This window comes from Saccopteryx bilineata, chromosome 4, assembly GCF_036850765.1.
Source record: "Saccopteryx bilineata isolate mSacBil1 chromosome 4, mSacBil1_pri_phased_curated, whole genome shotgun sequence".
NCBI classification, from domain to species: domain Eukaryota; kingdom Metazoa; phylum Chordata; class Mammalia; order Chiroptera; family Emballonuridae; genus Saccopteryx; species Saccopteryx bilineata.
In genome coordinates this window covers 229,268,412-229,285,747 of record NC_089493.1, presented here as the reverse complement: position 1 = coordinate 229,285,747, position 17,336 = coordinate 229,268,412, and the positions used below count along the sequence as shown (strand labels likewise).

General features: G+C 33.2%; 1 protein-coding gene across 1 annotated transcript in view; it reads left to right on the top strand.

Moving 5' to 3' along the window:
- The window catches only part of ST8SIA4 (ST8 alpha-N-acetyl-neuraminide alpha-2,8-sialyltransferase 4), a 97,708-nt gene that overhangs the window by 39,755 nt on the left and 40,617 nt on the right, over window positions 1–17,336 (top strand). The window contains exon 4 of the mRNA XM_066273903.1: window positions 6,430–6,723. Coding sequence (XP_066130000.1) covers window positions 6,430–6,723 — 294 coding nt within the window. The remainder of the gene's footprint in view (window positions 1–6,429; window positions 6,724–17,336) is intronic.

The following is a 17,336-nucleotide window of genomic DNA, read 5'->3' as shown; positions in this document are numbered from 1 at the left end:
GATGTTTTCAATCAACCATTCTAGCCCCAGTTTCAGAGTATCTAAATTCCATAAAAAATGGTTATTAAATGGTCTATAATAAATCTTTTTTTTTTACCCTCTTGCTCAGTAAGTTCTTCCTATTTGATAGGCTCTTTAAGTCGCCTGCATATATTTCTTTTGACTCTTACAGTGCATTATAAGAGGAAAGGACATGTAAAAATGATGAACATAAGCTGATATTTATTACTAACTGTAAGCAAACAATTCTGTGAGATATTTAGATACTTTCCATTTTTTCCAATAGCGTTCCAATTAGTGTTAATAAGCTTAATTATTGTTTTTATTTTTTATTATTAAGTGAGAGGCAGAAAGACAGAGAAACAGACTTCAGCGTGTGCCCTAACCGAGATGCACCCAGCAAGCCTCTATGGGGAGATGCTCTCTGCACATCTGAGTCCTTTGCTTCATTGCTCAGCAACCAAGCTATTTTAGTGCCTGAGGTGAGGCCACAATGCAATCCTCAGCAACCAGGGCCAACTTGCTTGAATGAACCATGGCTGCGGGAGGCGGAGAGAGAGAGAGACAGAAAGGGGAGAAGTGGAGAAACAAATGGGCACTTCTGTGTGTCCTGACTGAGAATTGAAGCTGGGACTTCCACACATCAGGTCGACACTCTATCACTGAGCCAACTGGCCAGGGTAATAGGCTCAATTATAGGAAAAGTTAGGTCTTAGAGATGTTACTTAACTTGCTTGAGGTCATATAGAGTAGAATGTTAACACCAATGCCCATACAGCTACTATTTAAAAGATGGCTGAGGGCAGAAACTAAGCTGAATACCTTTTATTCCTTCAAGTGTAAGCTAAAATTGGAATTTTTAGATACATATTTAATATTTTATTTGATTAGGCATAATATATCCATTTCTTAACATACCTTCTCCTTCAGACCTCCCAGAAACTAAGTTATTAAATAAATATCTGTTTATTTGTAACAGATTTGCCCAATGACTACAATTTGGTTTTGAATTGTGGGAATGACACAGTCTAACATATTTCTCAGCGTTCAAATGTTTGTCTTTTAGACTGAGTTTGATTTTTTTTTTCATTCTGTGATTTACCTAGAAATAATATGACACTGTTCTTCCCAACTTTGCTAGTAATGTAAACAAATCTGGATTTGTGAGAAATTTCCTCTTCTGTTTATTCAGTTTTTTTCATGATATATGTCATTAGTATTTATTTCTATTAAGTTTAGGATTTCCTTTTTATTTTAACAGCAAGCCTAAAATGTGATGTGTATATTTTTGTGTTTATCTACCATACTAAAAACGCAAATTTTTATCTCTGTTTCTTATATTTGTTTACTAAAGAATGGTATACCGCATATAAGTCAACTCTCAATTCTGTGCTTCATATTTCAAAAGGTCACCTTAATTAGAGTTAATCCATTCACCAGCATTTTCAAAATCTTTTGCCTCAAGAGATCTGAGGTATGAGTATTATTTTCATATTTAATATACTTAAAGTCCTTCATTTAATAACTGCTCAGGATTTGTGGAGTATTATGGCTGAGTGGCTTTATATAATATGCTTAAGTCCTGGGAGTTTGAACGATAACCTGAGACTAAATGGTAAAGTACTCTGTCTTCTACAGGAAGTTGGGGTGCAGGAGGAACATAGAGACATTTCCTGTGACACTGAAAGACATTACGTGTGTGAATAACATCATTTAAAATGTCTGTCCTGGAGTCATTCTAAAAGAGCTATGCATTATGTCCTTGACCTTGTTTCTTATCCACTTTGACCTTAGTTCCTCAACTTTAAAGTGTAGATAATACTACTCCTTACCTGAAATTAGTGCAAATATTATTGGTTTTATGTCTATTTGGGACCTACTACCTCTACCTCAAGAAAGTCAGAGAGATTGATAGATTGCATGTTTTAACTTCCCCTAGCAGGTCTGAGAGGGTGACCACAAAACCTAAAACACCCACATGTCAGAGGAAATTTGTTCTCTTGGCTCTTCAAGCTCAAAAGCAAATGAGAAGAGATAGGAATCATAAGCTTTCTTTGGGGGCAGAAAAGAGGAGGCTAGCTCCCTTTTCATGGTTGATTGACAAATGTGGTTCTGTTGGTAAAAATGGTTTGGGTAAGGGATTTCAGTGCCAGTACAGAGAAACACGCACAGGGATTGGCCAAAGGAGAAAAAAGATGATAGTCATGTGTTTGGAACTTCTCTAACATTAAATAATAGAGATAAAGAATAGTTTAGCCAATAATCCACTCAATATTGTTTTTTTCTCATTTAATCTATGTTATATGTATAAAGAAGTAATTAGGAATCCCCTATATCACAATACATTTTACTTCAGTATTGTAGATGACTAACCCTACAATTAGTACAAATGTATAAGATATACCCTGAGATGAAGAATGTCGTGGCTAAGTGAATGAGTATTATCTTATTGATATTACTAGTGATAACTATTAAGATTATATTTTAGCCAGATTATATCAGTGTAAAAAATTACTATCAAATAATAATATAGCTGGAAAAAGAGTTCTGAGCACATGGTACACAATGAACTCTCAGGAGAACTATTGAACTATTGAAAGAAAGACCTTTTAAATGCTTAACCTATTGAGCTATAACTGATGGGAAATGTAGAAAATATTGACAAATTTAAGAACTATGTCTTCCTAGAAAGTTCTGTGATCTTGAGATGTCATATATGAAATGACTGTTTCCTTAAAAAATTAAATAACAATATTAAAGCAAATTTTTTAAAGATTATATAACCTTGAAATAAATGAAAATACCTACAATTCTGCATAAAAAGAATGTTAAAAGGCAATCACACCCAGTGTGAGATCACAAAAGACAGTTCAGAGGTCTAGCTACAATTCTTCAGGTTTTTCAGCAATGATGGAAAATAAGCACAAATAAGTTGAAAATTGGGTAGGTTAGAGAAAACACAAAGTTTGGCCAACAAACCAGTTCTGCGTATTGGTCTTCAGTTTTTTAATATGCCAAAAAACTAATTTGGCTTAAGAAATAGAGTTTACATATATTTAATATTTTTATGCACTCAGTAGTTTTGACTCACAAAATTCATCACTTAAATATTGCCCATACTTCAACTTTATGAGATTAAAAATAACACCTAAAATACTGTTACTTTATAAATGCCTACTACATGTTCTGGCTACTTTTGAATATCATAATCCCTAAGAAGATTTAAAGAACGGGAGATTAAGAACGTGTGATTGGAAATCTATTAATAGTCTTGCTCAGTCAGCAGTATTATTACTAGTGACACTATGAGCGTCACAAGTCTGTTGAATTGCTGGAGTGCAACACAACTTGTAGGTTATTTTGGCTTACTTAATGCTTACCCTGATTTTGTGGCATTCAGCTAATTATGTATATATGACTAAATATCTGACTCAACCACAGAGTAGTTAATTTTTTGACCACAAGTGGGCATGACTTTAATCTTTTCTTCCAATGAAAATTTAAACATAGTCACTCCAAGAAAAATGAACCAGCCGGACTCCTGGAGCCAGTGCAGATTATATTTTACTATATGTCCTTCTGTCATGCTATTTTCAGTACCACTATTTCCTTCCTCACAAAGCCCTGTTGGGCTATGCATAGGTCATAGAAATTTTACAATAAAGCTCATGTGGCTTATTTACTTCTTGTTCTTCTGGTTCCCTTCAGCACCACAGTCATTTAGCATGGTTTGATTGCATCAAATAGGTTGTTTTGTCTCTTAGATCAACCCTGTTTTCCAGAAATGTTCCTCTTCTGTTAATTTCATTTTGCTTCCAACGTGGAAAGTACCTGCTTTTCAATACCCAGCTTTATTGATGAATGTCTTTTAGCTCTGAAATGACACATAGCCAGAAAATCATGTTTCAGAAACATGCTGATTCATTCCTAAAAGAATAGATATTAGCAAAGAATAGATGTTCAATGGAGGTGAAGTAACTTTTAAATATGTGATAAGAAAAAGTAATGAAAAGCATAAAGTAATTAAGTGATTCATTTCCTGAAAAAATAATTCAGTAGAATGTTATTTGTCTTCTCTTAAACTGGGTTGGTTTAGATTATTTTTACAAGTTTAGAGAAAATAAAAGATAGCAATTTTTTTTCTTTCTTAATGAGAAGAGGAGATATAGAGAGACAGATTCCTGCAAGTACCCAGACTAGGATCCATCGGCAATCCCTGTCTGGGGCCAATGCTTAAGTCAACAGAGCCATCCTCAGTGCCTGAGGCTGATGCTCAAACCAACTAAGCCACTGGCTATGGAAGGAGAAGAGGGAGAGAAGAGTGAGATAGAGGAAAAGAGAAGCTGATGGTTGCTTCTCTTGCATGCCTTGACCCTGAATCAAACTTGGGATGTCCATACGCCAGGCCAACACTCTAACCATTGAGCATCCAGCCAGGACCAACTATTGTTTTTCTATAATGAAAGTCCTGTGAAAAAAATTGCTGAGGAATTCTTATAGCACAGAGATGTATCTAAAGCCATCTCTCTTGACACAAACATGTTAATTGTAATATTAACAAGTTTTGTCTATTTTTTACCTAAGAAGGTACAAGTGTCTGTAATAGAATTATTCGGAATGCATTTCCCTTACAGTATCCAAATTCATCTTATAATCTGATTGGTTAGAATTTTAGACTATTTTTAAACCTGGTGTGGAGTGCATCTTGGGACTTCAAAAATTATCATGTTCTCAGTCTTCCCTGAGTTACACCATGTGATGTTTCCTTTGGCTTCTCCTCTCATGTAGCTCTTTTCCAGAGCAATTCCATTCATAATTTTCTGACTGTGGTGGGAATGAATAATATTTAATATCAAATAGTATACTGATGGTAGAGACAAAAAATACTATCTCATACAGAATAGTGGCTGTAATTAAATTTGTATCATTTGAAAATATCATTTTTAAATAATATGATGTGTTAATTTTTGTTTTTCTCTCAGTACTCATTCTGGATAAGATAGACTTTGCTTAATTGTGTGAGAAGAAAGATATTTGTTGTGGTAGCTAAACGTTTTCAGCAATCTAAAAAGTAATAATGTATATTAATTAAAAGAGATAAGTAAGGATATTTTCATAGCAGAGCACACCCTTTACTTTTTAATTAAATTTATCTTGCTTGAGAATTTAATTAATATGGCAAATGCACAAAGAATAGAAATGTGAGAAACTTTCATAATGCAGTAAAATCTGTAAACTTCAGGGAGAGGAAATGAGTGTATTCTCCTTTCCCCTGAAAGGATGATATAAGGAAACAAAATGCAAAGAAGAAGAAATTCTATGTGTGTACCCCTGTGTGTGTGTCTTAATGAAGGTGTAGACCTAATAGATTCAAATAATATTTTTCTGAATTAGCCAACACTTGTTTGCTAAAAATCTAATGTTTCACCAATCAATTAAATTTGGTTATTTTAGCAAGCTAAAATATTTTTAAGCTAAAATATTTTTAAAATAAGAGAATATTTTTTTTAGTATCCAAAAATTTATGTGACAGAATAAAAAAAAGCATCACAAATTGGTTGAAAAAAAAATTCAAGGTGTTTTCCAAAGCTTTCTTGTAGTTCAAGAATGAAATCACTTTACAAGAACAACATCAGGGCCAAGCATTTTGCAAGGTCCTAGAACTTCACTTGTGAGAACAGGACAGTCAGCTGTGTCCTCCTCCTCAGAGGGCACATGGCGTGTTACCAGGGAAAACAAGCATGTTGAAAATGTCCTCAAAGGAACAGATATATATTTGTTTGACCCTATTGTGAGGACTTTTCTGCATTATTGAACGTCTCAAAAAGGCATATTAAAAGTGATAACGCCATTTTTCCTACTTTTATTTCCCAGTTAGGCCTCTAGTAGGCAATTATAAATATGTCTGTGGAAAATGCTACTAGAAATTATAGCTTTTCCTTAACCTCAGAACACACACACACAAAAATCCCATTGTCACTTACTTATGTTTATAAAGTTATTAAAATAACTTAAGCTTGAAAAGTGGTGAAAATTGGGATCTCAGTCTAATGTGTTTTACTTCCTTATAGAACAGCATGTGGTTTAGATTCCCTACTGCAAGACATCAGCCATATTTACCATCATTAATTCATTTGTTAAAAATTCATATCTTATGGTATTATAAAAATAATAGCAAAAGATATTCTTAGACAACAGGTTGATTTAATATAAATGATAACTTGAACCTTACACTAGGAGTGCACATCTTTATTGATGATGTTATACCTGATGCATGGTGATTTATTGAAAATGTTAATTTTACTAGATTATTTTTTCTCACTGTAGTTAAAATAACTATGCATTTCTTATTTTTTTCATGCACACTATTTTAAGAGTAAATGCTTCATATTTATTTTTCATTTGTCCATTAATTTTTTTCCTCTTCAGGTGTAACCTAGCTCCTGTGGTGGAGTTTGCTGCAGATGTGGGAACTAAATCAGATTTTATTACTATGAATCCATCAGTTGTACAAAGAGCATTTGGAGGCTTTCGGAATGAGAGTGACAGAGAAAAATTTGTGCATAGACTTTCCATGCTGAATGACAGTGTCCTTTGGATCCCTGCTTTCATGGTCAAAGGAGGAGAGAAGCACGTGGAGTGGGTTAATGCATTAATCCTTAAGAATAAACTGAAAGTGCAAACTGCCTATCCATCACTGAGACTTATTCATGCTGTCAGAGGGTAAGTGTCTGGAAAAGACCAGTCTGTCCTTTGCACAATGGAACACATAACTAAACATTTTCTCTGGACAGGAAGGAGCCTCGATAAAATCTCTCAACGGTTGTATGTTTCCATTATTTTATAATGGCTACTCTATTCACCAACTTGAATTTTGTTTATGTGTTATAATATTTTAGCTCATTCTTTTTCTTGAATAGCAAATCTTTGAACTTGGCACTTATATATGTCTGCTAATGAACAAATTATTTTTATATTTTTCTATCCTAAAGAGTAATAGGAATTCACAGTAAAGTTGGTGAATTTGGGGTAAGAAAACAACAGATGCTGTAGATACAAAAACAAAAAAGATCTGATCATTTATTGCTTTGGAGGGATGCATAGACGTTCTGGTAGAAAGAGGCAGGCACTACTAGCTGAGTCATAAACAAATGGTAAGCAGGTAGGATGTCAAGAGCATAGAATTTGTCCCTCTGTTTAACAAAGAAGACTTACAAGTCTAATATTTGAACTGACATTAACAATAGAATAACAGTTGTTGGGAGAGAAAAAGAGACAACCAAACAAAGAAATGCTATTATATCAGTAAAGCAAACTGAAGCAGGAAATTATTAAGCACACAGTAAACTTGTGGAATAATGGAGTCAATTGTGGAGCATTGTAATATAAAGTTGGAAAAATTACTTGTGATCAGACTGGAAAGAGAATCAATTTTATCCTGCATTAAACACAGTTAGCTGTGTGAACTTAGGAAAGTAAATCTTTAATTGTAGACTCTGACTTGCCAAGGAAAGGTGCTAGCGGAATGAAGAATAATTAGGCTTTTTGACTTATTTTCTCATAAAATGATAAAACTGTAGGGCAAATCAGTTGAAGAGGAAAGAAAGGAAAGGGAAAGGAAGGGAAGGGAAGGGAAGGCAAGGCAAGGGAAGGGAAGGGAAGGGAAGGGAAGGGAAGGGAAAAGAAGGGAAGGGAAGGGAAGGCAAGGCAAGGCAAGGGAAGGGAAGGCAAGGCAAGGGAAGGGAAGGGAAGGGAAGGGAAAAGAAGGGAAGAGAAGGGAAGGGAAGGGAAGGGAAGGGAAGGGAAGGCAAGGCAAGGCAAGGGAAGGGAAGGCAAGGCAAGGGAAGGGAAGGGAAGGGAAAAGAAGGGAAGAGAAGGGAAGGGAAGGGAAGGGAAGGGAAGGGAAGGGAAGGAAAAGCAAGGGAAGGGAAGGGAAGGGAAGGGAAGGGAAGGGAAGGGAAGGGAAGGGAAGGGAAGGGAAGGGAAGGGAAGGGAAGGGAAAAGAAGGGAAGGGAAGGGAAGGGAAGGGAAGGGAAGGGAAGGGAAGGGAAGGAAAGGGAAGGGAAGGGAAGGCAAGGGAAGGCAAGGGAAGGGAAGGGAAGGGAAGGGAAGGGAAGGGAAAAGAAGGGAAGAGAAGGGAAGGGAAGGGAAGGGAAGGGAAGGGAAGGGAAGGGAAGGGAAGGGAAGGGAAGGGAAGGGAAGGCAAAGCAAGGGAAGGGAAGGGAAGGGAAGGGAAAAGAAGGGAAGGGAAGGGAAGGGAAGGGAAGGCAAGGCAAGGCAAGGCAAGGCAAGGCAAGGCAAGGCAAGGCAAGGCAAGGCAAGGCAAGGGAAGGGAAGGGACCAAGTGAATATAGTGGCTAGAAGCCCTAAAATATGGTTTCCAAAGCCCAGAGTTAAAAATAGTTTGCTTAACATACTGTAATTGAGACTGGGCAGTGTTTTGTTATTGAGATACTTTCCTCAAAGGCTTACCATTTCCTTGTTACATCTGGAGATAGTCTCTTGGATTGTGTTATTTTGTGCACAATTTCAACATAGTTTCAACAAAATGATATAAAATATGTGCACTTGGAGGATAACTTTTTTTTAAGTTACAAAGATTCTGTTAATTAAAATTTGAAAAAATGTTTTCTTTTTTTTAAATAATGTGTTCTCAACACAGAGTAACATTATAATGCATTGTGCTAAGAATACATTCTACTTTTTGAGATGTCAGTGTTGAGTATCTTTTGATTCAGAGAAAACCAAAGATACTACTCCAGCTAGTCTTACACAGTCACAAGCTTTGACACGAGCATACAAATACATACACTCCATTCATAGCTTATTAAGAGTCAAAAACAATTGTTTTGAAATACTCCTTGAGTATAGGAAACTAATTGGCATATTCATTACTCTGAATTAGTACTTTTTAATAGATTATTTTTGGAGTAGTTTTATGTTCCCTGCAAAATCTAGACAAATGTACAGAGATTTTTAATATATCCTGTGCCCATAACTCATGCATAGCATCCCCGCATTATCAACACCTTCCACAGAATCATACATTTGTTATAATTGATGAGTTTACATTGATGCATTATTATCGCCCAAAGTCCACAGTTTACACTACAGTTCACTCCTAGTTTGCACGTTCTGTAGGCTTGGGCTTTGACAGATGTATATGACATGTAGTCATCATTACAGTATCATACAAAGTAGTTCAACAGCTGTAAAATTCCTCCCTGCTCAGCCTATTCATCCCTCCTTCCCCATTAATACATGGCAAGCACTGATCTTTTTTGACTGTCTCCATAGTTTAGCCTTTCCTATAATGTTATATAATTGGAATTATACAGTATGTAACCCTTTTATTTTGGCTTCTTTTACAAACAATATGCTTTAAAGATTCCTCCATGTCTTTTCATAAGTTGATAGCTCATTTCTTTTTAGTGTTGAATAATATTCTATTTAATTCATTCATCTGTTCATTCCAGGTTTTGGCAATTATGTATAAGCTTCTATAAACATCTCTGTGCATGTTTTGAGGTATACATAGTTTTCAACTCATTTGGATAAATGCCAAGGAGTACAATGGCTTGATCTTATGATAAAAGTATATTTTAGTTTTGTAAGAAATTTCCAATCTGTCTTCCAAAGTGGGTGTACCATTTTATATCCCCACCAGTAATGAAAGTGAATTCTCGTAGCTCTACATTCTCACCGGTTTTTTGTGTTTCCAGTATTCTAGATCCTGGCCATTCTAATAGGTCTGCAGTGATATTTTGTAGTTATTTTAGTTCGCCTTTCTCTGATGACATGATGTGGAGCATCATTTAATGTTATTATTGGCCATCTGTATCTTTAGTAAGATTTTTTTAAGGTGTTTGGCTGATTTTTTAAAATTTAATAGTCTTGACACATTTTTAGTCAGATTATTAGTTTTCTTATTGTTAAAGTTTTAAGAGTTTTGCATATTTTAGATAACTGTTTTTTTCTACCAGATATATCTTTTGCAAATACCTTTTTTCCAGCCTGTGACTTGTCTTCTCATTGTCTTGACTTTTATAAACGATGAATTATTATTTTTAGTGAAGTCCAGATTATCAATTATTTCTTTCATGGATCATCCCTTAGTGTTATATCTAAAAAGTCATCACCAAACCCAAAGTTATCTGTATTATCTTTTAAGAGTTTTATAATTTTGCATATTAAATTTATATTTGTGTTCTATTTTGAGTTAGTTTTTTATGTAGCATGTAAGATCTGTGCGTAGGTTTTTTGTTTGTTTGTTTTTTATAGGTGGATGCCTAGTAGTTTCAACATCATTTGACCATTTGTTGAAAAGACTACCTCTTCTTCGTTGCACTTCCTTTATTCTCTATTAAACAGTATTTGACTATATTTACATGGATCTGTTTCTGAGCTCTTTATCTGTTCTGTTGATCTATTTGTCTATTTGTTCAATGACAACCAATAGTTCTGAATACTATAGCTTCATAGTAATTCTTAAAGTCAGGTAATGTTAGTCCATTGAGATTTTTAATCTATCAATATTATATTGACTATTATGGGTCTTCTGCTTTTTCATATAATCCTTATAATTAGTGTTTTTGTTCCTTATATTCAGGTTTATATCCCTCACTTTATCACCAACAGCAAAACACAAAATAAGAGGCATGGTTCAAATAGGGCATTTTCAAGTAATCAGAATCTGGATAAAACTATGTTATTAACAACAATGAATTTATATGGGCCTTTTACAGATATAAACATAGAAAGTATACAACTCTTAATAATTAGTTCATTAATACTTTCATTTTATGTTTTGTCTACTTTTCTTCCATAATCATTATCAATATAAGCTACTTCACTAATTCCTAAACATTTTATTCCAAAGAGTGACAAGATCAAACTTCTGACCATTGGTGATATTACTGGTACATTTTTTTGTTGTTCCTGTTTACTGTGCTTTAGATGGTTTTGACTAGACTTATCTTGAATTCTTCAGAAACAACTTATCTTGCCACTTTCCTGGTTGTATATCTATCTACACATTCTTCTGAAATTTCAAGTGAGTTAGTTCTAAACTGTGGTCTAGGATACAAAAAGTAATTTCAAATACTTTGGAAATTTGTACACATGGTGTATGTGAAAGGTCATTTCACTTATAGAATTACTAAAATTAACACATTAATGCATATAATGTAACATTTTGACATAATGTTTGTATTCTATGCAGCTACTAAAATGTTGAAAGAAAATAAGGAAGTAATGAAACAAGATTCACATGAAAACAAAATAAGAGCAAAGTTCCCAAAACTTGTTCCTTACGTATATGTTATACATCTCTCTGAAACCCTGTGGTTAATACAACTCATATCCTCTGTTGATCACTGGAATTTGTTGTCTCTCATGCAAGTTAAGATCATGCATTTAGGGTGCACATAATCACATTGTTAAAATGTGGAGACCTTTTCAAGTACTGCAGTTATAAGCAGAAAGTTGAAATGATCTGGAAAGGAAAGTTTCTTGAACAAAGAGAACTATTTAGATAGTTTTCATTTTGTCAAGCTTCATGATTTAAACATTTTCTCTCTGAAAATTATGATAACTTGCTGATTTTAAATACACATTTATTTGTGGGGCTTTTTAAATGTATGGTCATTCTTCCCAAGCTATATTAACTAAAACAAGAAGAAAAATATAGCTATATTCTAATTTTAAAACAATTTTACAAAATATTGAAAGGCTAATTTAATAGGGTCAAATAAAAGATATGATTACAAATCTAAATATACTCATGTGGTTTGAGATTACAATTTTTTCATTGGTATTCTTCCAAAGCCTTACATGTCCACATATTTTTATTTTTATATTATAATATTTCTTGTGAAAAATGAAACAATTTTCATAAGACATTAGATTGAAGGGATTTTGAAACTATAAAATTACTTATTGAAACTTTAAAAATATTACTACAATTATCAAAAATCAAAGATTTTTTTTATACATTTAAAAAAATATTACCAAAACACAATCTAAAACCACCTGAAGGAACTATTTAACCCAAATATGTAACTTAGAATACAATTTAAAATTATTATATAGGACATTTAAAAATATTTTTATAAAATATTCAGTGTTAGGCAAAAAAATCTAATTTTTATAATTAATACAATTTGATTTATAATAGTTCTGTACAGCAATCCTTTTTACAGGAGGATGATTATACTTAATTTCTTATCTTTTAACGTGGTAACAACAACAACCAAACAAACAAACAAATAAAAAACAATTTAAAAAGTAGATCCTCAGGCTCTGGCCTGTTTGCTCAGTGCTAGAACATCAGCTTGGCGAATGGAAGTCTCTGGTTCGTTTTCAGGTCAGGGCACACAGGAGAAGCAACCATCTGCTTCTCCACCCCTTCCCTCCCCTTCTCCTTCTTCTTCTTCTATCTCTGCAGCAATGCCTCAGTTGGAGCAAGTTGGCCCTAAGCCCTGAGAATGGCTAAATGGCCTCCCCTCAGGGGCTAAAATAGCTCAGTTACCAAGCAGCAGAGCAACGGCCCTAAATAGGCAGAGCATCACACCACATGGGGTTTGCTGGGTGGATCCTGATAGGGGCCTGTGAGGGAGTCTGTCTCTGCCTCCCTGTTTCTCACTTAAAAAACAAAAAAAGTAGATTCTCAGTTCAACTACCAACAATCATAGATAATTTTTTAAGTATTCTCCCAGGAGATAGATAAATGTGCATATTTAAAAAATTACATTTATATAACCAAATAAATTCTGAGTTCTAGACTAGAATCATATGTACTCTTGTGCATGTTTTTAAGTTTGCACTTTGCTCTTATTGTTCTTATCTCCATTCTTTCACTTTTTATTACCGTTCTCATATCTATTCAGATATTTATTCTTAAAACTTAATTAATTTGAACTTTAAAATTTTTTATAATCACTATTGAAAAATATTCAAACATTCATGTTAGAATCTTTTGTGTTGTCTAGCTATTATTATGAACTATCGTTAAAGTATTTAAACCAAAAATAAATTATTTTATAATACATGACCCATTAGTTTTATTACTTTAATTTTATTTTAACAAAAATAATCTATTTGTCCCATTTTGTCACCATATTCTAATTGTTAATTTATTTAAACATCCACTTTCCTATAATAGTTGTTGCACTCTTATTAAATTAAGAAGATTATACTTTATATTAATTGAAATAAACATCAAATTGAAAATTCACTGGTGATTATTGTGATTGCTAGAAGTAAATATGTTCTGTGATATCACTTTTACAAATTCTAAAGTTATCTGCCTTAGACAGGTAGGCCAGTTGGTTAGAGCATCCTCCTGATATGTCAAGCTTGTGCGGTATATTCTCCTTCAGAGCACAGACAAGAATCAACCAATGAATGCATAAATAAATAGAAAACAAATCAATGTTTTCTTCTCTCTCTCTTTACCTTCTTCTCTTTCTAAAATCAATCAATAAATAAAAAATTAAAAATAAGAATAAAATTATTCAACAATTTTATAATAACATCTTCAACAAAATGATGTTTTAAAGGAAAGATAAATTCAGGTCATATAGACTTTTAAAATTTTGATACGAGTTCCACTTGTGACTTTATTTTTGTTCTCTCCTTATGTTTGACAAACATTCCAGATGTTTTTTTTACTTGAAGGATAATTTAATGACTACAAAAAATGTACAAAGTTATGATAAATTGACCACATGACTGCTTTAATTTTAATTTACTTGAAATTAAAAATTTTCATTTGAAATATTTGATATACCCTCAGGACCCACAGCAGTGCTTCTCAAATTTGAGTTTATAGATACATATTGCAGAGTGTAAGACAATGTCTTTATTCCATTTAAAACAAGTTTTTACATTGATCCAAACTGAAAATACTTACTTATAGAATTTTTAATAATTATTTAGGAGTTTGACTTCCAAAGAAGGTCAGAAAAACCCTCTTTTATTTAGAGTGTAGACAAGATAATTTTCAGTCTTGAGTCACAGGTTTACATATCCTTCAAAATGTAGGTATTGACATAATCATTTGGAGTTCTTTGGGCTTCAAGTTTTATTGGTTCTGTACTTTGTTTTTACTAACATGAATATTCAAACAACTGCAATAATCATTTATATTTGTTTTTCATAAACATCCTCAAGAATGTCTTCTCTATAACCTAAAAGAGGTTCATTCAACTTTTGATCATCATGATCATGGAGGTAGTTTACTAAAATATTTCTGCTTTAATGTTCTTCCTCTTGGAATTTAAATATTCTTCATATTCTTCCACACCATAATTTAACTAACCTACCCTTACCTAAATATTTCATGTTTATAGTAAAATACACACAGACAGACACATACACATGCACACATACACACCCAAATATGTATAGGTACATATGTGTATATATGTGTGTGTTTAAATAGGTATAGAAGATATAAGTGTCTGACCCAACAGTGGCGCAGTAGATAGCATGTCAGACTGGGATGCAGAGGACCCAGGTTTGAAACCCTGAGGTCACCAGCTTGAGCATGGGCTCATCCAGCTTGAGTGCAGTGTTGCTGGCTTGAACCCCAGGTCGCTAGCTTGAGCAAGGGGTCACTCGCTCTGCTGTAGCCCCCCACTCTGGTCAAAGCACATATGAGAATGCAATCAATGAACAACTAAGGTGCCGCAATGAAGAATTGATGTTTCTCATCTCTCTCTCTTTCTGCCTATCTGTCCTTATTTGTCTCTCTCTGTCTCTGTCACAAAAAAAATGATATAGGTGTATATGTTTTTAATGGTGCCATTTAGTCTATTAAATTTATTCTTTGTTTGGATTGCCACAATTATTAATTTTCTAAAAACTTATAGCTCTGTTTATAAATGTAAACTATGGAAAATTATTTTTGGAGTAGTATGTTGCATATAGAAAAATAAAAGTAGTATACATATATGCTATATATATGCACAAATAATATATAATAATATTTAATATACTATTAATATTTTATACATACTTAAAGATTATATAATAGAATGTACCTATATATAATTATAAAATATATAATATCTTATACTAACAGTGTGTATAAATGTATATGTAAAACAATTTATTTGCTAGACCTTTTGTAGGTCAGACACAGTATCAATGATACATTAACTTATCTTATAATTGTGATTCATTGTTGATTCTTATTAAACTTACCACTTGAAATTTTCAAAAGTTGATTTTGTCATAATGAATATATAACAAATATCTCATACTTTATTTTGTTGTTATTTGATATACTATTTTGAATTTTTTGAATTTATTTCCAATAATATCGTCTTGTGTTAGGAGGATAAGTATTTTATACTATTATTGTGACTAATAACTTTTAATTAATTTTTAGATAACCTTTAAGTTAATTATTTTTATTCAAAATATAAGATAATATCCTAATAACCTACGTATTTTATAAATAGTATACTTATTCCTTCATTTTTGTCATTAAATAAAATTATGTTGAACGATGGACTATCACTTAATATACACTCCAAATGTCCCAGGGTTTTGTTTGACCATAGATTTTTTCTGTGGCATGCTACTATTACACTTAGTGTATTCACAATTTAATGATCAAGATCATAATTTCTAGCTTGTTGGTTTAAATGTAGGCAGAAATAAGCCTTACAGATATCAAATCAAGTGACTGTCTTAGTTCACTTCTTATCTATGTAATTATCAGTCTGTTGTAAAATATTTCATTGGTCCAGTATATCTACTAAAAGTAGCATGCATTACGTGCTAATGTGTGATTTTGTGACTCATATAAATAAACAGATTGTATCTGCCAGCATCAACTATGTTTCTAGTTTTAAGATTAATATGAAAATACTGTTTCTTAGACTTTAGTTACTGCACTCCTCTTTCAGATATGAAAATTTGGCAATTTTAAATGAATGAACAAACAAAAGGATATATAAATTTAGGGTTATCCCTTGCAGGCTAAATTTATGAGAATGACATGTGTTTGCACAAGAATTTGAATCAGACCAGGCTCCTTATTGAGCCCCCAGTAAAAGTGTAGGTTGAAATAGAATGCTACCAGACTTCAGGAAATTTAAGTTCATCATTGTTCAAATGAATCGTTTTTGTAACATTAAATCTACTCAAAGTCATACAAGTAAAAGCAATAAAGAGAAAAACAACTCTGAAAATGGATTCATTCACTCTAAATGCTTTCTGAAAATGTCTTACTAGCTCTCAATTTAATCTTATGCCAAAAGCATTTCCATATGGTTTCTATTTTGACCAATGGACAACACAGCTGTAGTATTTCTTTATAAAACATGTATTCTTTAATATTTTTGAGAGTTAGACACTGCATTATAGGTATTTTAAGCCTTATGGCATTTTAAAAATATTTTTATGGTGTTTTACTGGGACTCTGATATTTACCTTTCTGGGATTGCCTCATTTCCTGATATCTTAATTTTCTCACTCTTGGGTCACAATATTATTTCTAACAGCTCTCATCATTCATATTTCACCCTGGAATGTGAAAATATAAATATTTTATACCTGAGAAGCTTTTCACAGGTGTATGCCTCACACAGGAACCTGTGGGAAACAGAGCTGCTAGGATGCCCGTTGCCAATGTGCTTTCCATGCTTGGTTTTCTCTCATTGACACTAACAGGATCAGCAAAGTATGTAGAATGTCTTTTGAAGAGTGGAGAGTTTTCACGGCACACTTTCCTGGTTTTTCTCACTGGTGTGCATTTTTCTCTCTTCTCCACTTGGATATTTTTTACTTCTTCAGGTCTCATTTAAAAGGTAAGTTCCAGTTGGGCACAATTTCTCACTCTTGTCCCTTTCTCTGAAATAGATCTGGGTGTCTTTTCTCTGCATTTTCTTTACAAGGGATGTATGTCTGTAACAGAACATTCATTAGAATATATAATCATTATTCATGTTGTTCTTTGTTTATATCATAAGCTTTAAGAAAGCAAAGATTGATTTATTTATCTTTTTCCTTCAGAGGCATGAAAACTATGTACTTGTTATGCTGAGGCACAAGTGCACAGGGGTGGAAATTGGAGTCATGAAAAAGGGCAAAGTTGTGTTGAACTTTGGTTTAGAGTTACTTCTTTACAGCAATCAAAGAAGTAGAGTAGTAAGTAGGTTGGAAAAAAACTTTTTTCATCAGTCTTGCTACCAGGTCTAGCTTATGTTGAAACAGGGAAATCAGGCCAAAAAGGAATGTTTGAATCTCAAATAATAGGACAAACCCTGGATAGCTTGTCTTCCCAGCAATTTATTAATATATCAGCTGAGATATATTAAGAACCA